This window comes from Ochotona curzoniae, unplaced genomic scaffold (genome assembly GCF_017591425.1).
Source record: "Ochotona curzoniae isolate NIBS_2020 unplaced genomic scaffold, NIBS_Ocur_1.0 contig_43, whole genome shotgun sequence".
Taxonomy (NCBI): Eukaryota; Metazoa; Chordata; class Mammalia; order Lagomorpha; family Ochotonidae; genus Ochotona; species Ochotona curzoniae.
In genome coordinates this window covers 9895007-9917925 of record NW_024466218.1, presented here as the reverse complement: position 1 = coordinate 9917925, position 22919 = coordinate 9895007, and the positions used below count along the sequence as shown (strand labels likewise).

General features: G+C 36.6%; 1 protein-coding gene across 8 annotated transcripts in view; it reads left to right on the top strand.

The window, feature by feature from the left end:
• The window catches only part of NOL4 (nucleolar protein 4), a 264078-nt gene that overhangs the window by 204080 nt on the left and 37079 nt on the right, over window positions 1-22919 (top strand). For 7 of the 8 annotated variants that reach the window (XM_040984706.1, XM_040984710.1, XM_040984712.1 and 4 more), the window contains one exon: window positions 6667-6780. The exons of the other annotated variant lie outside the window; for it this stretch is intronic. In XM_040984706.1, the coding sequence (XP_040840640.1) occupies window positions 6667-6780 (114 nt within the window). The remainder of the gene's footprint in view (window positions 1-6666; window positions 6781-22919) is intronic. 8 annotated transcript variants of the gene reach the window in all.

Below are 22919 nucleotides of genomic sequence, written 5' to 3'. Positions count from 1 at the left end.
TTCTCTCTGGTATTGATTTACCTCTCAGACAATTCCTCCTATGTTTGAGGAATGTCATCAGCAGCTGTAAGCTTCCGTTCTTAAAACTGACAACCCAAAGGTAGTTCATCTGCCCTGTTTTCAGATCCCATGAAAGAACCTTGACCATAATAAGATCTAATATTGACCTACTGGATCAGTTGCCGGGAAGAAAAGGGTGAATGGCCGTGGTTAACCAGCTAAGGTGGCCAACACATGGTTGGTTAGGTATTTTGCTTATCTTTTCCATCAAAACCATATGGTAGATGATAAGGACTGTGAAATTATTAGTTTTATTCACATCCCCAACCCTCATCTAAATTCTTGGATTTTCCTAAGGTTCAGAAATCAGAACTTTTAAGATTTGGGGACATGATAGAAAATATATTCTGTTCATGGTATGGCACATCAACAGAGAGGTTGGGAAAACATCACATAAACAAAGGCTTTAGTGAAACATTTGGATATTTACAGAAATCAGGGCAAAAATGTCTACAAGTATTTACACGTCAGTTTTTTCTGCCAACTGAAGTATCCCATTTTTGAAAGAGCTCCCTGTTTGTATAATGTTAGGATTTCAGAGTTGCTGATGAATGCTCTTAACTCTGTGACAAATACATTTCATTGCAAGTATTGTACATGTTAGGGTTTGTACTAGCATGCAGAGTATTCTCTGTGATGGCAGAATCATTGTTCATGTTTGTATTTCAGAATTTGGCACAGTTCCTGACATATAGAAAGCAATTATTAAATGTTATTTTTAAATAAATACTTAAAGATAGTAGTTGTATTCTAACACAAAGCCCACAATATGAATATTATTTTTTTGCTATTCGAAATTTTCTAACTTACCCTCAATTTTGCATTTATAACAGTGAAAATATTGATATCTAGACTAAGAATCACAGAACTTATATTGAAACAGCAGTTACATAGATAGCAAGTGGGTGATGACATGATCATTTTTATGTTAGACTGACTTGCTTGCTTTACTATCTATTTTCCTGGCTTTGGTAAACCAAATTATCTGGCTGATCGAAGAAAGCATCTATGAGCTGAAACTTTCTATACTCTAAGCCGTTATGCCCTGGGGCATGCCTACCATTTGGGAAAGACATGTGGTAGACATTTTTTTATTATGTATCTTATCAAATTCCAATATTTAGAGGAATAGTTGTAATTTAGGATCCTACTTAATCACTGGCTCCTGAGTTGTTTGCTTTAATTATCTTCAAAGAGCCTTGGGGGTAGACATTACAATTATTCCCTTTTTGGCCTTGTCTAGTATTGATAAGCTTTACATAAATGCTGGAGTCTGTAAAGAAATTAAGCATGTGGAATGTTACATTCCTATTTTCATTGACTTTTAAAAATTCTAAAAATGCCACAGCATTCTAATGTAAAAGTTCAGAGAACTCTAAAGTTATTAGTTTGCAGTTTTAACATCAAAAAATTGAAGCAGTTATTGGTGTACTGATTTTACTGGCATGTATAAGCAAAGACACATTTTATATTGTGCCAACAGCAATCAAGTCTTAAGTCCCCAATTAAAATGCTACTTTTTAAACCCCAAAAGCTCCATGTGACAGATCAGCCATCTGTTTAATGACACAGCCATCACTGATTTGAGCATGGATAATTATTACCATAAGACCGGTGCTAGCAAGAGTTCAACTCAACTCCCGGTTGAGAATGACTGTTAATTATGAAGAGATAATTAGTGAGAACATTATCTCACATCCAGGGAGAGAAATAGATAACAGATCTTCCTCATCTTTGTATAGATCATGTAAAGTGTATAACTATGCGCAATTTTAATCATTATTTCAAAGCTTCTTCTCAGATACATATCAAATAACATTTACTAAGACAATTTCAACCCAAAAGATATGTATTATTTTGTAAATAATTATTAAATTCTTTGCATTTGATATCTTGTCCAAATATTCTTATCTGCAGTTAATACAAGGGAATTTACAAGGTTCTTGGTCACTCTTACTGATATAGGAGGAAACACTTGCTCAGGGGAGTCCAACTATAGATCTTAGCATACCCTACTAATTATGTGTTGGAAAGATGTAAAAAATACAAAATGAAATGTTCAGCTATCAAAAGTGGAGCTGAAAAATAGAAGACATCATATAAACATCGTTATCAAGAGTAGTGATAAATAATTTTAAATTCCTTGGATAGAAAGGAGCAAAATTTAATAACTTCTTTCTATATTTTGAGTTATAAAATGAGTAAAAGCCAAATTATGAAGGAAAAATAATACCAAATTCTGTGTGTGTTTGAAAACATTGTCATTTATTCTTGGCTTATCCATATTGAAAGCAAAGTGATTTTAATATGATTACTGCACAGAGAAAAAAACAATTCTGTATGACTCTTGCTTTCTCAATTTGAACATACAACTGAACATTGTTATTTTTCATATACCACAATTTTTGCCACCTCTGGGTGCTCCAACTTTAAGTCTTATGAGCTTAGGTATAATCGGTTTAGAACATGATACTTAACAAATAAGTTGAATTTTTATCTTTGAACTATTAATGAAGAAATGTATTAGGAAAAACTATGAGATTTCAGTTATTTTAAGAGAAGGCTGTTAGGAAGATATTGTTTTATTTGCTTAATACAGATTATATTATTTGTTAATGATATTAAGGACAAATGAACTCTTCCACAAGAGTGTATAGAATTAAGAGTCCTAGCTTTCTTAATTCAGTTTATAAGAGAATAATTTCTTATCATGAATTTTTATTCCAAACTTATTATCATATTTAGACTTGAATCCAACTGTCTCTACCTATATGGTTGCCTGTTTGGGATCAAGAAATATAATCACCAAAACTTCAATTTAGGTTTTTTTTAAATTTAAAATATTAATAATATTGTAGATTTTCCCGGAACTGCGTGGAAGATTAAATACCAAATCTAAGCTTTTTATACTGATGCCTGAATGACCTAGGAGGACAGCTGGAATCAGCCATAATTTTATTTCTAAAAGATTAACTTACTGTTTATTTTGAAATTTAGAGTTACAAAAAGTGAGGGACAGGTAGAGAGATCTTTCATCTTGAGGTTTCACTCCCCAGGATGGCTGCTATGGCCAGCACTGGACCAGGACAGCGCCAGGGGCCAGGAGCTCCTTCCCAGTGTCCCACATGGGTGACAGCTGCCCAAGCACTTGAGCCATCTCTTCTTGCTTTTCCCCAGGAGCTGGATCACAAGCAGCCAGGACATACACCAGCATTCATACAGGATGTCGGCGCTGCAAGCTTTGTCACTATATCATCTGGCCGCCCCTGAGTCAGCACTTGTATATATTTACCTAAAGCCTAAGATATGATAGTCACTTTATTTATTGGAGGCAAACATTTTATTATACATGTGAAAGGCACTAAATCTTTGAAAACCACACGTTGTGTGTAATGACTGGTAGACCCATGTGTTTATTGATTACAAGGTAAATTTTATGAATGAATTATGCCCTTCTCTGCAATGATCCCAAAGAATTATAACAATTGTAATGCATCCTTATGAAAATCTTGTGGTCTGCTTATTTTTTTTTATTCTAAACAAGTTTTTAGTTTTTGAAGAATTTATTTTACTTTAATAATGACGAATTATGTAATGCTATCAAAGATGCAATGTAATATAGGAAAATGAGAGATATAATTATTGGATGATATGAAATTTGGTTCTATATCTAACCATATATGTGCTTAGAAAAATTACTTTATCCACTTGGTTTTCAGTTTCTTCAAAGTTCAGAGAAGAAAAAACTGTACTAGATAATTTCTATGTCAATTTGCAGTTATCAAATTATTTGAAAATAAAGTAAAATAAAATGACTTTATTTTCAAAACTATACTATTTATCTATAGGTCAACTGTTATTTGAAATGGACTTTTTTCTAAAGCTTGACATTTTAGTTTATCAGCTGACCTTAAATAATATCTAGTTCTACTCAGCCAACATGTTATTCTAGTGTCTGAGAAAACCAATTTAACATATCTGAAGAACAGCCTATCTTCACTACTGTTTCTTCTGAAGTACGTAATTATTATGAAAAACAACCTCTATGTTTACTAGAAGTTTCTGTAATTTATTCATTAAAAGTAAAAACAATTGCAGAGGAAAAACTACTTAATCATTTGAAGAGGATGATTCACCTTATATTCTTTCTATTCAAAAAATATGTGTATTCAAGGAACCTATGTGTTTAATAATATAATGTAATCAGTTCAGTAAATCTCAGGGGTTCACATACTCCTTTTTTTTTAATTTATCATATAATTCTGTATAGTCTGGGATTCTCCATCCCCTACTTTCCTCACCCAAATAAAGAAAAGATAACAAAAACTCAAATTTGTCTTTGAATCCCCTATGTTGTCAGTAATTGGGTTAATAAAAGGTACATTATTGATGTTGTATTTACCTTATATTAATTTTATTTCTGCAAACACAGGAAGGATCTAATAATGTAGTAGGTAAAAGTGTAAACCCACTCTTATTTAAAATGTCAACTTCAATCAAATAACTTGGCCTTTTTCATAATAGCCTTTTTATTCTTGTTTTTTCTGCAGCCAAATGTTTCAATCAAAGAACAACGGTTATGAATACTTGATACCCATGAGACTTAGAGTATTAATTTTGAGGAACTTAATATTTTGTAAGATAATATTTATTGGTTCTGAGTTAGAATGCTTTAGCTAGATTTGGTTAAGTAGAGAATAAAATGAAGAAGCAGCATGAGTTCTGAAATCAACCTTACTTTGTCTTATGGCCTATTATCATTATTTTAGGGTTGGATACCCTCTTCTCTGTTCTCAAGGCAAAGTTTTGACATTTATTTGTTTAACTTGAAAGTCAGAGGTACAGAAAGAGAGAGAGAAAGAGAGAGAGAATCTTCCATGCAGATTCACTCCCCAAATGGTCAAAACAGCCAGAACTGAGCTGATTCCAAGCTGGGAGCCAGGAGCTTCTTCCAGAGCTCCCACGTGGATATAGGGGCCCAAGAACTTGAACCATCCATCACCACTTTTTCAGACCACAGCAGGGAGCTGGGTCTGGAGGTGAAACAGCCAGGACTTGAACTAGTGCCCATATAGGATGCCAGCACTGTGGGGAGATTAGCTTGCCACCCACCCCAGTCTGACTTTTGAATTTTCTTCTCAAAGCACTTCTACACCTTTATCTTCCAACTCAGGGTCTTCTCCCTTTTCTTTTGCAAAAGTGACATTCCACACATTCTTCTGCTTTATTGCCAATATTACCAGCCATCATTTCAGACATCCCACACAACTAGCTGATACACCCTGTAGCTTGCATGTCTCCTACTTTTGGCCTGCAGAGGCTACTACACTGGTGGAAGCAGGGAGATGTTGAAATAGCTTCAGAAACTACGACTATCTAGTTCACAAAAAGTTAGAACCTGGTTTCTTATACTATAAAAAAAATGTCACGAACAAGTGTCTGTTACAACACCATGGCTGGAATTTTTGTTCTAGAATTTTGTTTGAGATATAAACTCTGTGGATCAATCTAATGGAGTACATCATGTACATTAAAGTCACAAAGGTCTTTCATATGCAAAAAAGTTTGTAAATAGCTCAGTTAATTCACAGGTGCATATACATTTGCGTGTGTATATTTATATATATATGTTCATACATGCATGTCAGATTGAGGCTTTGAAAACCTTAAGAATGTATGCTGCTGCTGCTAGCTTCCAATAAGATACTTTTATTTTATAATTTCACATTATTTTGCTCTTATTCAATTTGATTTTCATGTTACTTATCTATCGTTTGTTTATCTTAATTGAAAATTTTCTCTATCATTAAGCACTTAATCTTTCAGTTATATGATTTTGCATAACATTGTAGAAGAATAGAGAACTTTTCTATATTTATATCAAATTATAGTGAGAGTTGTAAACAATTTTTAGTTAATTAGGATTTTGAGTTATGGGATTAATTTCTGTGGAGGCTAACTGGCAAACTGTACATATTAAATCATACAAAATTCTATAAGTAAAATACACATGTATGTATACAAGTAAACACATTTCACGCGTAAAATCAAACAATACATTAAAAGCATTCTAGAACTGACGTTTTAGTTCGTATTTTAAAGTTAGTATTAATATTTTAAGATGTTTTACTGAAATCCACTTTGTCACAACTTTGATGATAAATAATCATTATGAGGTGATTTAACATGGTCTGTGTGTCTGGTTTTTTAGTTGTGTTTTAGCCTTGTCATTTGTTTTGTTTTGTTTCATTGTGCATTGTCATATATTGCAAAGTAACTAAAGCACTTGTTTTATTTGCAAAATCCATCCAGTGGTTTTGCTACTGGTTGTCCAAACTCCAACTCACTGGCCCGGACCGAATACTTGTGACAATGGAGCTCTAAGGATGAATGACGGATCTGTGTAGCAATGATAGCTTCAGCTTCCGACTAGCTTTCATTTTTCATCTTTCCATTTTGTTTTTCTATTGAAGTAAATTCAGTTCCAATAACTGTGTGCTCTTGCACTTGTCAGTGCTCCTCTGAGCTCATCTAAGAACAACGTTGCTCTATTATTGATACTGTTAATAACTTGTCATCTCTCTCTCTCTCTCTCTTCTTTTTTAGTCTCGACCTATCCCTTCCCACCTTACTTCAGCAGTGGCAGAGAGTATTCTGGCGTCAGCCTGTGAGAGTGAGAGTAGGAATGCCGCCAAGAGGATGCGTCTGGATAGACAACAGGTACACGGGGGCTTGGAAGCTGGTGTGCACCTGCTAGAGCAGGTGTGCTTAAGTCAGTGAATGTAGAAGAGCAAGCACGCTTATGAGATATAGCTTTGGGGGCTTAGTGATAGAAACGTAGACTTCAAAAATGAATGAAAACGTGACAATGAAAATCAAACCGAAATGTCTAGTGAAAATGGAAAATGGAGTTACAAGTCTGTTTAGCATCCAATTTAAAAGCTAGTAAGAGATTCTGAGTGACCATTTACAGCACTTTCAATGTCTTATACTGTCACTCATGAAATATATGTTCATTTAGGAAAAAAAAATCAAATTCTCCGTTTCTGGTCGAAGATGCCAATAGATTTTGATGAGTGTCGGTAAAGTGTCTCATAGCTTTAAAAAGCTAGAAAGCTGTAACATGGGAGTCTAATGAAATGAAAATTCATGTCCTGAGCTTAGAATAACATTTCCGATAATCCAGTTTTTGCATGGTATCTCATTCTGTCTCCTTTCTGGGGGTCTATGTGTGCCTTTGTGTGCTGTGTCCTTTTTTGCATTTTGCTATTTATCTCACATTTTCCTTTACCTTCATCTTTCTGTGTAACTCCTCCTCTCTAAAATGTCCTTCTCTTTTCCAACTTATTTTCTTAATTATCCACAATAAAGGACGAAATTATAAGGTGCTATGCTAAATTTATGAGTGAAAGTGTGTTGCGTCCCTATAAATTATTTTGAAAACTGGATGTTTCCTATTTTTGTTATGATTGAGATATAGCGAGGCAAAAGCACTTTGCTGCAGCCCTGTTTTCCTTGAATACTAGGCCTCTTTGAAAAAACAAATTTTTGCATGCCAGGTTTAGAATATTTGAAAATGTTTTAGCATAGTGCGCACACTGATTTGGTATGTTGATTATTAAAATGTTATGAATGTGGCAAAAGATCAACTCTTAAGTTAAATAAAAATGTAATCTTAACTTTGAATGAAATGTATTTGAAAATACCAGTATTGAATTTTTAATCATGCTTTCTGTATTATTCACATACTCATGTCCTCGATTGGGATATTTATCACTATTATATCTATAAATGTAATTTCATCTAGCATAATGATTAGGTTTGCATATCCCGGAGGTAAATGGAGCTGATTTTCTACCCTTACTAACTGTGGGAACTTTGGCAATCTATTTCAGTTCTGCTTGCTTTTCTTTATGTAGAGTATGACAAACACAGCATACTAAGGCTATACATGATAAAGTCATGATCGGTACTTTGCATTCTGCATAGTCATGGTAAGCATCGATAAATTCTGCCTGCGAAGAATAAACAGTATTCCTCTGACTAAGGAGTTAGGAAGTCAGATTAAATCCATTTTAGAAAAAATCTCAGTTCTAGAAATTGGAATTGGAGAATCCTGAGAACTGTATGAATTCTCCTGCTTGTCATCTAGCCATGTGTCATCTACCTAGTATATACTCTGGAACATCCTTGCAAAGTGTCAAACATACTTAGAGTTGTTACAAAAATGAAATATCTAAAGACAGCATGGTGGTATACCAAGCTAATCCTCTGCCTGCAACATTGGAATCCCGAAAGGTGCCGGTTCATGTCCCGGATACTCCATGTCCAGTTGAGTTCCCTGCTTAGGGCCTGAGAAAGCAGGGGAGACTCAAGTCCTTGGACTTCTGCACCCACATGGGAGACCTGGAAAGAAGTTCCTGGCTCCTGATTTGCGATCAACTCAGTTCTGGCCATTGTGGTCACTTGGGGAGTGAACCAGGGATGGGAGATAAATGTATCACTCCTCGTCTCTGTAAAATCTGCCTTTCAAGTAGGAATTAACCAATCTTTTAAAAAATGAGAAGGCCATGACTACTTCGTGGTACATATTACGTATAGTATTTTTGCAAAACTGATTATTTACAAGCGTTGCTTGTAATCATATTACTATTGTTCTAACCCATGAGATTAAGGATAAAAATATCAGATTTATAGTTAGCAGGATTGTATAGGGCAATACATCTGAAAGCATGGTATATTTGATAATTTTATATATTGTTTAAGATATATGTATTGATTAAGATTTATATATTGTTTAAGGCACTGTTAAGATATATATAATGTTTACGATATATTGTTCACCATTTTCTTGAGTATCTCAAGTGGTACACAAATACCACCTCTAGTACCAAAGATTTACTAATTACTATTATACTTGACCAAGCATCAGAGAGCTATAATGGCTTTCAAGGTATTTTCTTTAAGATTTGTTTTTATTTATTTTAAAGGCAGAGTCGCAGAGATAGAAGCTCATTCCTCATATGGCTCCCGCAGTCGGAGTCTAGGTAGGGCCAAGCTGAAGTCAGGAATACCATCCTGGTCCCTACATGGTTGGCAGGGGCCCAGGTGCTTGGGCCTGGGCGTTATCCTCTGCTTTCCCATGCACATTTGCAGGAAGCTGGTTCAGAAGCAGAGCAGCTAACACTCGAACCTTTGCTTGGATGTCAAATGCTGTTATCTCAGGCAGTGGCTTAACCTGTCACAACACCAGCCTCATTTTCAAGGTTTTAATTTCAGTTCAAGTTTGCATCCTAAAACTTCACCCACTTGGGTGGAAACAGCTACTAATACTGAAGAGTGGGATTTTGTAAGTTTTTCTCAAAGGTGGAGGCTAAAGTGGCTGGGAACCTGTGGACCTGTGGACTTTGACCCTACTGCTTGTATTTGATGTCTCCTCTTCCTGTGTGACTTCACACACTTTGGCTGTTTACTGGGAGGCCTCACACCTGAGAAAGAAGAAAGTCTAGTGTTCCCTCCATATGGAATGGTCTTTCTAGTCCTTAAAAATACCCAGAGGATTGGGGATTTATGTGGATTGAGGAAGAAATATATGTACAGGCTTTTAAAAATATGCTCTTTCAATAAACTGTATCCATAGATGTTAGTATTACTTTAATTTCCATGTAAGGAAACAGGCTGAGGGAAGTGGAAGGATCTGTTGCAGCCACATGGCCAAGTCAGGCTGGGAGTTTATATACCTTTTAAATCCTTCTGTGATTCCACAACACCTTTTCATTGATTGTGTCCACTTCAGGGGAAACTCATGACCAGAAACACACTCTTGGAACCCATACTCACCGTGAGCAGGTTCACAATAAAGGGAGAATCTAGTGGTTAAATAAAAAATACAACATTAGCCTTTCTGAAAGTGCCAATTTTAAATGTGTTAATCACACCAACAGAGTTTATTCACATACATGTGCTTTGATAGTACAGGTTTTTGCATAAAACAGTTTGATTTATGTATAAAAGTGTTTACCATATGAAAACTGGTGAATCAGATTTTCTCTGGATAACAGTCAAAAAAACTATAAATTTTACAGAACACTTTAACTGGAGGACCATCTATGTACCAGGAACATTGATGTAACATTTAGAATTTGCATTTCAAAAACAAACTGATTTCTTTTTATTTTTGTTCCTTTCTATGAGATATTTTAATTTTTGTTATAGTCAAATGCTTAGAGGCCCTACTAAAAAGAGCTGTAAAGAAGAATGGGATTTATCATTTATAGCAAAATGTTTAGAATTATAGGACATTAAGTTGAGTAAAACAAATCAGACACAGGAAGACAAATACTGCCTGGTCCATTTTTTTTGAGGGAGCAAAATCTATTTTTATAACTCTTAAAAATAACTATCCATGTTTGTCACTTTTGCTACAAATATTGTCTTGTCAAATTTTGTTTTAAATATTTGTCAGATGCATAGAAATTACAAACTAATATAGTATTAATGATTTTATGAATATTTTGAAATTTAAATGAGTGAAGTTGAACATCTTTTCATTTTGAAAAAAATCAAACATTCTGTTTATTTAAAAGGTAGTGTTACCGAAAGAGAGAGAGAGAGAGAGAGAGAGAACTTTCTATCCAATGGTACACTCCCTAAATGACTGCAGTGACTGGGGTTGGACCTGACTAAAGCCATGAGCCCAAAACTTCATTTGAATCACCTGCATGGGTGCAAGGCCACATATCTGGGCCATCTTCCACTGCTTGCCCCAGGAACATCAGCATGGAGCTGGGTTGATGTCTGCATTAAAGGCAAAAATATCGTGTGCTAGGTCGCGCCAGCCCCAAACATGTATTTAATTTGATTGTTGTTCATTAGTCTTGCCTTTTTTCTTCCTAGACTGTGATCTTCTACTTCTCATTTGCTACTGTATTTAGTTTTTTGTTTGTTTTAGAGGTTGATTAATTTTTTGAAAGGTGTAGTTGCAGAGAGAGAGAGAGATATCCGTTGCACAGGTTCACATCAGAAATGGCCACAGCAGCCAGAGCTGACCCATGACAAAGCCTAGAAGCAGGAACTTCTTTGGGGTCTGCCACATGTGCGGAAGGGGCCCAGGGACTTGAACCATACTCTCAGTGAACTGTTGCACTCTCAGGCTTATTGAAAGGGAACTGCATCAGAAGTGAAGCAGCCTGAACTAAAGTTGCTGCCAGCTTCACATCTGGTGGATTAACTCACTATACCGCAGTGCCAAAAACAAGTGCTTTATCTTGACTATCAGTTTCATGGCTTTCCTGTTATATAGCACACAGAAACTTACACCAAGTGATTTTACTTCCCACCAAATTATGGTTTGGGGTTGAATTCCCTGTTATTGGAATCACAACGCTTTTTGCTCAGGTAGAGGAATCAGTTTGTTTGGATGTTGGGAACGAGACCGTCCTTTTCTGCATGTATTCATGTACAAATCAAAATTTTGAGAATGTGTCAGCGACTCAGAGATCCTTCATTCTTTATCTGTGTAGGTGCAAAAAGGGTTAAAATACAGACAGATGAATGTGTTTTCTGTTTAGCCTCACGTCTGATCACATGCGGTCAGTGGTTAGACACCTGTGGAGCTGTGGCTGTGTAGGTCCTTCTGAGTTTATGAAGCCTGATTCACTAATTGGATTTTGCAAAGTTCTTTGCTCTATGAACATGAAAGGTGTCACAGATGTGTTAAATACTTCACTTCATATACCCGTTTTGCACCAAAAGCCAGAGGAAGCTCTTTAGTATGCAGCCTTGCCCTGAAGCCAGCCAGTGGCAAGGACAGAATCAGAATCCGCAAATCCGAAATTCATCCCCAATGCATTTTAGAATGTGTTCAGAGCTTTTAACACAAAAATCTAAAACTAAAGTTTTTCTCATGGAAATTATTTTTTACTTGAACAACTTGAACAGGTGAGCAAAGTTATACCTCATTCATACAATTACATCACATTGCCCAACCCCCACAAAAGGTCCTTTTCTGTATATTTGTAATTTAGATATTATTTTATTTTCCCCCAAAACAACACGAAGCAACAGACAGGAGTGAATTTGAACCAGCTCCAGTTGGATATTAAGCCACTGAGAAGTGTTTTGTGCTGTTTTTGATGCATTCCACACATTTTATTCGTAAGCCTGATGAATGATTAGGGTAGAAAGCTTTTGATTAAGGTAGAATGAAAAAAAAAAACTTTCTCTGACTTCTACTTCAGTTCTTTCAGTTTAATTCACTTTTAGCTCTACAGATGCAGCTACCTAAAACCAGTAGTCAAGGTCTCCCAAGGAAGCAGCCCAGAAGTTTGGCTGACACTTCTTGCAGCGACTGTAAGAGATGGGCACAGGTGGCAGGACCCCTTGCCTTTACTGAAAACACAGTGGTGGGTTTGGTGCAGCAGTAAGGCTGCCTGCAGAGTATGTTGGAGTGCCAGTTTCCCGCTCGTGTGCGAGCAGTGCAAGCAGCAGGTGACGCCTCGAGTATTTTGAAACCTGCCACCTGTGTGGGAGACCCGTTGGTGTGATATGGCCCAGCCCTGGAGATGTCTATTCTTCTATTCCTCTGCTACTTCTCACCCTTTCAATAAAATCGAAATAAATAATTTTTTAAAGTGTGCAGCTGAGGGAAAGGGGAAATAACGTATCAGTTACTTGTCATATAATAAAAAGACTAGGAAGTAGGAAAATAAAGTAGTGAAGCTAGTACAGAACTAATTTCAAAAAACAAAAAAAATCGCTGCTGGTAAAGCCACGTGGATTTACTGGCCAGGATCTGATAGTTTTTTTTTCTTGAACAGTAGTAAATTCACTCCAATCTATATGATTTCATTGTTTTTGCTCTATTTTGTCAGAGCAACTAATGAGAGTGTGTACAATTAAAGAGATGAAAAAGTAGGCACGTAAGCATGGTAGCAGTGTTGATTCAGACTTATTTGGTTTTGGATGTATTTGAAAACTATTTAAAAGTTCTATGAGACAGTTTTTGAAACATGCAACTTTCCTTCTATTTAATTCTGAAGTTCTGTTTCCTTTCGGTAACATTTCGTAGACTTTAGCAATTGTGTTATTGAATTCAGTAGAATTTAATTGTTAAACTTCAACACTTTAACCTAGTATATCTTGAATCCTGTTTCAGTGACCTTCAAATAAAAAAAATTGTCCTATCAGGAAGTAACTAATATGAGTAAATATCATGATCTTATTGCATAAACACAAAGTGACGGACAAAGCAGCGCTCCCAACTGGAGAGAACTGATTGTAGACATTGTCACTGCCTTGCACTTGTCATCACATCTCTGTGAGAGCAGAACAGACCCTGGATTGTATGGCTGCATCACATTTTAAAAAATAAAACTATGGCAGTAATATATGCTCCTTTCTATTTTGCTGAATGTATAGAAATTCATGGTCACAAAGTTAGGGAAAGACAGCAGTCTTACAAAATTGACAGATGCAATACTGCTCCTACAATTATAATACTTCTTTACCATCCTACTTTAAAACCAATGTTTGAGAAAAATGGTTAAGTTACTTTTACTGAAATTTTGTAGCTGCTGTTTAAGGATGAATATTTGACAAGAATGACATTGCTATTTTATGAGCTAAAAGGCTTTATGAATTTATATTCTTTCATTATCAGCTGGACTTCAAATAAATTTATTTCAATTTCAATTCTTAAAAGGGAAATCTTAATATCAACCTTTTATGAAATATAAATTTGTAGTGCCTATAAAACTGTATCACATAATACTATGTTAATAACAATAAAATTAAAAAAATAAATAAATAAAAAGAAATATAAATTTGTAAATGTTTGCTTGAGAGGTAAGGAGGTACTTCCGCAGTGCCCAGAAGGTCTTTGAGCTGGGCAGGGGAGCTGCAGACTAGGAGTGAAAGCTCAGCCCGGGTCTCCCACCTGAGTGCCAGAATCCAGTGCCCTGAGCCATGACCATGGCATCCCAGGGGGTGCATGCGCAGGCAACCGAAGTCAGGAGTCCAAGATAGCTATCAAGCACAGCACTCCATTGTGAGGTGTGGACATTCCCCCTTAACAGAGAAAGTTTGACCTTTTGTCCCCATGACTTGTGAATTTCCCAAGATATTTCTATGAATATTTCATATCTTTGAATCATTACAGATATGATTAATAAAACATGAGCATGTGCACAGACCATGAGGGTGTTGATTTTTGAAGCACATAAACCTTAAGCAGTCATCTTATAATAGAAACATTGCTCCATGCAGGCACTAGAAGGAGGGAGAGCCTTCATTGAGAATTTACTGAGTGCCAGATTTAATTAGTACTTTGCAGTTTAGTTTCTTTAAATGTAGCAGCCTTGCTGCTAGCAGGTGTTCATTTTCTCACTTTACAGATAGGTAACCAGACATAGAATCATTGTCTAGTAAATTCTCTCTCAGTGAAATTAGCACAGTAGCTGCAATAATAAGGCTGCTGTCATCCGCTGCAAGAGCCAGGAGAGAGCAGTGCTGAGTGCCTGGGGAACCCAGGAGGGCTTCCCAGAAGAGCCACACCAAGAAAATGCAGATTTCTTTGAGCAGAAAAGCTAGAGGATGGTATCCCAGACACCTGAGCCTTTCCAGACAAGAACAAAAGTAATTTTCAGTGTGGATAACTTGGTGTTCTGGGGAAGAAATAAAAAGAGAAAATTAGGAGTCAAGTTCAAGTTACCTTATGCAGTGAATGAGTGTGGACATCAGGTTTATGCCAGAGACAAGAGGTAAAAGAGGAAGGGTGTGGCTCGGTTCTGGAAAGTTTCAGAAGCCGATGGACAGGAAGATATACTGAGAAAGCAGGAAAGGTCAGGCCCTGACAAAGCAGGCTGTCATCTTTCCCAACTATCTTTTATTCCAAGTTTCATGTTTAAATGTAATGTTATTTAACTGGAGCATTTGTTTTTTGTAGAAGATCGACTTCTACAAAATAAGCATACGGTTAGAATCTCTCAGCTAAACATCAGTGAGGTTCTAATGTCTACTCTTCCATGTTACAGGTTTAGCTCGGCTCATTAAGAATCAAAGTTTAATTCATTCCCATAATTTTAGCTTATATAATTATAGGCACAGATTACTATCCTGTTTAAAGACTGCCTTATATGAGGTCTCAAAACTCCACCATTGTAGTTTTTGTCAAGCTATGCATTTTTACCACTTTAAGAAATATATCTAACGCAAAGTTGCCATGTTTGCCCAATCTGTTTCGTAATGTGTATATTTCTCCTATGTAATGATGTGTGTGTGTATGTTTCAGTAGTAATGGTCAGACATCATTTGATGGTGTCTCTCAGTGATACGTGAGGTATGCCAGCCGCAAGGTCTCTGTCGCTCATTGATGGGTAATCCAACTGAAAAACAGCGTGGGCAAATTCTGCTTGGGAGAGATGGAAACAGAAGCTGAATGCAAGCTAGAATTTTTGGTGTTTTCCTGTTACTTGTTGACCCTTATTATTTGGTCTGCTGGATCCACCAAGAATTCTCCCTCATGTATGTACAGAGTGATTTTCACTACATTTTAGGTGCATCTTTGGTTTAGGACACTACTCATTTGAGGAGGCTAAATGGCAGAAGATGAATAGATGGTTTGAATTCAGACAGCAAAATTCAGCTGTCTGAATAAGTTAATACAGATTTGATGCCAAAATCAGGGAAGCATATGATTTACCAGTTTCTTCGTTAAAACAGCATCTTTAATCCTATTATTCCAAAACAAATTTACTTTGAACGTAATGAATAGAGTCTGATATATTTGGTTTTTGCTGCACAGTTTCACTTTTAGTAATTCTCTTCTAGTATATCAGTTCCTTGCCCTGTCCTTTCCGGTAAATCTATCCATTTTAGAACCTGTTAGTTGCTGTGAAACAACAATATTCCATGTATTGGGAAAGTTGAGCTGGAGTCACAAACTTATGCAGAAGCTAGATAACTCAGTTGCTTGGGATATTAGGCCATGCTCCTTAAGGAAAGAGAACAATGATGCTGCTTGGCGTGACTCCTCTGTTCAATTCAATACCAGTGGCTTCGATGGCCACACAGCGGTCACCTCAGTCTGGCTTCGCTTTGAGAACTGAGTGATTCTGCTTTGGCCCTTGGCAGGGGGGAGCTAAATATTAACTCTCATTAAAAAATACTTGTATTTTAAACTGCAATCAATATATATTTATTGCATTAGAAAAGTCTACTAGCCATAAAGTGTAAACTTCAGACAGACTTAGTTCCTGATTTTACTAGTAAATGTGCAATGCTGACATGGAGCTTGACTTTGCAGATAATGAGCAAGTGACTCTAAGGAATTTATCCAAGGAGAGAAATTTTTGGTCAGGTCAGGGATGACTTTGTCTGTGATTTGTCTCTTGTAATGATTAAGAGATCTTGACTGACATGTGATTAACTACACTGAAATGGATGAATTCCTGATATGTACTTGTGTCCCTCAGAAAGAAGCCCATCTCAACTGTCATATCAGTGACTCTCATCTTGTCAGCATTTTAAGATAATTATTTTGCTACAACCATCCAGAGACTCCTAGTTTCCAGGATGACAGCCTGCACTTCTTCTTGATGTCCTTTTAATGAGAGGGCACTCCCACTACTTGGAGACGTGCATGAAACACCAATGTCTGAGAGTCCTCACTTAAACCTTAATTAAGATATAAGTGATGCTTATGTGGGTAAAAGCTAAGTTGCATTTATTTCTACATTCCTTTGAATTGTTTTTGCATTGAATATAAACAATATCCAAAGTGCAATTTACAGCATAACTAAATTAAATGTAGAGTGAAATTCTTACATTCAGATCAGATCATGTACTTCGGTGGAGGCATTTTATTGCTCCTCGAGTCACATTCCATGTTGCTGTGGCAGGTCCTCCTGGCTGTGCTATTCAAGAAATGAGTAGTATTGGCATGCATCTTACAAACTCATCACATGTTAGGACTGGTCACTTTTTTCACCTCTGAATTTTGTGGTTCATCTTGTGTTCTCAGCTCCTCTACGACAAATCAAAGGGTCGTTTAATAAAAGTCAAGGCTCTGGAAAGAGGCCAGAGAGCAAACAAGGTACAGGTGTGCTTATGAACTTTTAGATGGAAAAGTCTGAAAAGATGGAGGAGAAAGATAGACTCAGTTTCAGCCTTGAAGAAAAGAAGTGGAAAATCAAAAGTGCTGGATTGTTTTAAGTACACATTAGTATGTGGGTATGTTACAACATTGCTATATTTAAAACGTGTAGGCGTACTGGCTCAAGTTTGAGCTGCTCTACTTCTGATCCAACCCCTGTGGACATGCCTGATAAAGAATAAAAGGTGGCCAAACAGTGGGGCCTCTGCCATCCATGTGGGGAAATGGATGGAGCTCCTTATTCTTGAGTTTGGCCAGATCCAGATTTGGCTGTTGGCTCTGTCAACACTACCTTTCAAATAATAAATAAATCTATTAAAACTATAGGAGAATTTATAGACCACTGAATGAAATCTATTTTATGAAAAACATTTACTTTTTAGCATTTTTCCTTCCTTCTGTTTTCTTTTTCCTTCCTTCCTTTCTTCTTTCTTCAGCAATTCTTCCATATATGACTAAAAACAGAACATGCCTTTAAAATGAAGCAAATTTAAAAAAAGAAAAAAAGCTCCTTTTTGATTTAGGGGTAATGTTCTGAATAATGAAAATCAGAATGCTTCATAAATTCCAACTTTTAATAGCATCATACATTCGTAGCATGCAAAATTCTGAGTATTGCTTTGGACACAGAACTCAGAAGGTCACATTAGTTTTAATTCAATTGCACTTTCCTCCCGTTAATGATCCCCTCCGAAGCAGGTTTGAGAAACCCAATGAAGCTGTCCAACTTTAAATGGACCTCCATATGTGAGAACAAAAATTTCTTTCTGAGAAACTGGCACTTATCCATGAATTTTCTGGTTTAAAATCCAAACTCCTAACTCTGCAGTTCATTTGATGTCATTTTGAAGCCATTTTGGATGGATATAGGAAATACATCATATGCTGTTACACTAACATTTGCATGTCATTTCATAGTATAAATTTTGTTTTACACTTGTTTCTCATTTTATTTTTTTCAAAATATCCATACAATATACACACATATTGCTTTGAATCTTGACTAAAACCTACACAAATAGGAAATGTGGGTTTTCATTGTTGCCCCTGCTTGCTTGCTACATCAATGACTTTTGGAAATGCACAAGGGTCTGAATGGAAGCGTGCGTGCTCCCCACCATTTTGTCTCCAAGTCTGTCCTGAGCAGAAGTCCCCTGTCTACACGAAGTTCACCTATTTTTAGCAAACTCCTCCTAAATCAAATCTTAGTTCCCAAAACTGAGTCCTTCTGTTAGTTCACTATTTACAATTCTATAAACACGAAACCTTTCTAGGCCTTTCTTATACACTCAGCTAACATTGGAATAGCTTCCAGGTGTCTTACCGAATATTGTTTGATTCTATAATTTGGTATTTCCCTGTAGAGTTAAAATAGGTTTGGCTTTTTTTTTTTAATCACTCTCAGATCCCCAATACCTATTTATATACTGCGATGGAGATAATCACTTAGTTGATATCTGTATGTGGATGGCATAACACTACAAAACAAAAAGAGTCCTTTTTAGGGTGGGAAAGTGTATTTTTCATGAGATAGCCACCATCACAGTAGGAAAGACTGAACCTGAGAAGTAATATATGGCCAAATAGCCATGGGGTTATTGCTATAGCTTAAAATGTTATATGAGCACCCAGGAAAAACAGTATTAGTACCAGAGAAAATGACAAACTCAGTATGATAAAGACCAAAGGTTCAAGCAGGAGAGCAAATAAAGAATGCCTTAACAGTTTGCTGTGGCCACTATTGGTTTGCACTGTTCAGTGAGGAAAAAGAAGACTGCTATTAGGGTTCTGACAATGTAATTATACCAAGACACAGCAGCAGGGAGCTGACCTGGCATTTGCCCCTGGGTAGTTGTCATAGCAGCAGGCTGAAGAAAGCTGTTGGTGAAAGTGCCATTGCAGGCTCTAGAGAAAGCTCTGCCTGAAACTCAACATGTTGGAATATTAATATTCAAAAGTGTGGACCATACTTTAGGGATAATTGTTCTTCTCCACTTAAGTACTCATTTAATACTTAAACACTTATTTCATAGGAAATATATGCTCAATAACAGCGATAGCTGTATTCTTTTGAATGACTAGCAATATCAGCTGTAAGCAGATACAGTGTATGTAGGGCATTGCTCCTTGAGTGGAATTATTTGTGCAGTATTACCAATTAAAGAAAGGTTTAGATGCTGTAAACTAGGGATATCTTTTAAAACATATTTTATATTAATATAAGCACCTTTGTATTTATTTATAATTTATACTTCATATTAAGATAGCTTATATTAATATAAACACTTTTATCATATTTACTGTCACCTTATTAGAAATATGTATGCATCTCAATGTCTTATACATAAAACATAGCTTTGAAAGTTTATACCGGGCCCGGCGCGGCGGCGCAGTGGTTAAGGTCCTCGCTTTACACGCCCGGGAACCCATGTGGGCGCCGGTTCTATCCCGGCAGCCCCGCTTCCCTTCCAGCTCCCTGCCTGTGGCCAGGGAAAGCAGTCGAGGACGGCCCAAAGCTTTGGGACCCTGCACCCGTGTGGGAGACCTGGAAGAGGCTCCTGGCTTCGGATCGGCATAGTATCGGCCATTGCGCTCACTTAGGGAAGGAAGATCTTCCTCTCTGTCTCTCCTCTCTGTATATCCGCCTTTCCAATAAAAAAGTAATAAAAATAAATCTTTAAAAAAAAAACGAAAGTTTATACCTAAAATGCATATGTATTCAAATACATTATATACATGTCAATCTGTGAGAAAGAAAATCATTTGGGATCACTATTCAGTACTGTGGTCATCATTTGAGGTCTTTAAAATATGATTTCCATTATTGCAGCCTAAGTTTAACAGTAATATGGATATGTTCTGTCCAACTTGGATCCCCGCCTCCTTAGGCTTCTTGATCATGGCCTCTCTCGGAGTGAGGAAGTTCACTGGGCTGGCCTTAACTTCTGAATCCCAGTGGCTGTCCTCAAGATCATTCTTTTATTCAGTCACATCTCTGTCCCTCTTCCGTAGAAGCTGACAGTTTTTCTTGTGTTACAAAATTCTCAAAAACCTTGTCAAACATTCTGTGGATGTCAGCATGACCCACGCCAACAAACACGAAGTTTCTCCTCGCATCTTTTCTGGAAAAGCCTCATCTCTGCTCCTGATATCTACTGAGTCATGGTGAGGGCCCGTGAATCACACCCTTCAGCTCTGCCGTCCTGTTGTCCAGAATCATCCTACACTTCACCTTAGCCAAAAGGCCGACAAGTGATCAGAATCATCCTATTTCCAGAGCGTAACACCCCCAAAATGTTTAAATCAGCAAGCATTAGTCCTTTGTGCTAGCAATTCAATTCTCCTCATGGGGATAATTCATTTTTTATACTCTCCTTTTTTGAACAACATGTGTATGGCTTTATACCCATGAGTTATATGTAATAAATATCTTAGAATTGAAAGCACAAAATTTAAAATATATTTATAAATTCAATCCACTTTGCACTGATTCTTAATGCTCTTGTTTCTTAAATATGTAAGAATGATGTAACAATAATAAACATGAAGGGTAAGACGTTAATGTTGTACACATTGAAAATGGCTTTCTCTGCTTTAGAGACAAAGCTCCTACATAAACAGTGTTTCATCTGTACATACCCTGTACATATGTCCTGTCGTTGGAGCTATGATCAGACTACTAATCAAGTGCTTCTAAGTGATGAGATTATTAATGGATTGACTTCTTACAAAGTACTGTTTATTTATTAGCTCTCTAGTGCCAAAAAGTCTTTACATGTATATCTTTTAGTAACCTAGCTAAATCAACCAGTATACCTTGTTTACCTTATTGCTTTTTGCTGAATATGAAAGCATTGAATTAGCAGCAATTTATTCATTATGGGGGTTCCCAAACAGTTCTGTTTGTTCTATCATGGGGACACTCCTCCACAGTCCAGGTTACCCCCAGACAAAGTAAGGGGACAAACACCTGCCTGACATTGAAAGCCAGATGCTTTCTCCCTCTTCCTCTATTGCTAGCTGAGTTCTTTTCTCGGGAGGAACAAGTGCTTTTGTCCTTGTCTCTTCACGTAGCAGAGTGCCTTGTTCATAGAACCTTCGTGACCAAGCAAACATTGTGGATGCTTTTATAGCTCATGATTCCAGAGGGCCTGTTGTGACAAAAATGAGAAGCGTGGAGTTGTATGGTTTCTATGACCACAGAGTCCAACTCATGGATGAATTATACTCATTAAAGTCTTAAAAGAGCTTCCAGGGTAAAACACATCTATTCTTGATGTATGGAAAATGCTTACTTTAGACTCTAGGTGAACCTCCTCTATGATTCTATAAAAACTAAATATGTAAAATAAGAATAAGCTAAATAATTTGTTCCTCAGTGTATTAAACCTACTTGTATCAAAAATACGTAGAAATGGTAGCAAATCACAGCTCACACAAAGGCACAGGCACTGCATACTCCATATGTATTTCCATGGCAGAAGAGACAAGCTTGGTAAAGAATAGAAGCAATGATGTTCTTTAAATATGACACGTGTTTTCTTGATTTTAGCACGGAGGAATGTGTGGATTTTGTCCTTTAAAAGGAAACTTGATATTGTGAAAAAAAAAAGCAGATTTCATGTAAGTAAAAATACAGAAGAACAAATGATTATACATAAACACATTTTAGTAGTAATATTAATGTAAATCAAACTCATGCTCACTTATGACCCTCATCCTTAATCTTAAGATGCTTTGTATGGGATTTCTGGGAGCTGTGTGAAGCAAGTAATTTTACAGAACATCATGGGGAAATAGCTGAGTAGAATTTCTAGATGACTAAAGTCAAGAACATGCACCTGTTTCTCTTCTCAGCAAGAGCCTTTGGGGATTCATTCTGAAATGGAGCTACCTGTTTCCTCTCACAAGAAGAAAGAGAATCCCAAAATTTTATTTATATTTGACCATGGCAGATATATATCTTGTTGAATGATTGGATCAGAATCCCTAAGATAAAATATAAAACAATAACCAAAAAATCATTTAGAATGAAGAGCTGCTGGGCTTAAGTGTCCTACAATCGTATTGGCCATGAAATGCATTCAAAGCAGTTAAGAAATGAGAGCCCCTGCTAAAGAAGACAGAGACGCTGGGATTCAAATCCCCAAAGGATATATCTCAGAAGGAAGCCCTTATTTTTAACTTTGCTGCTTATAGAGTTCAAGACGATTTTGTTGGCTGTAATCACTATACACTCTGTAGCATTTTACTCTACCATATTCAAACAACACTGGAAATTAATAAAACCCAATTAATATGAATTCTGCAGTGCAGTTGGAACTGTGCCCATTCATCCACACAAGTTCACCATGCTCAGTAATTTATTGCAGTGCTGGTTTATTTGGTGGTTGGCAATGTAGGATTCCTGCATGTTGTCTCTTGGTTTCCCTGGGTTTTTTTCGTTTTGTTTTGTTTGGTTTTGTTTGGTTTGGTTTGGTTTTTTGTATCCTGGTCTTCCCTTTGCAAGAACTTACAAAAGACAAAGGAGAATGCAAGCAAGTCGTGGCTCATTTGCATAATTTAGGCTGCAAATTAAAATTATTAATCGCCTTTCTGATTTTTGTACTGAAATGAAAAAAAGTTGCTTATCAGCAAATCCAGCCTTCTGCACACAGCCTGGGTTAAAACAAACAGAACAAATCCCATCAAAGGAGAGTTTAAAGTA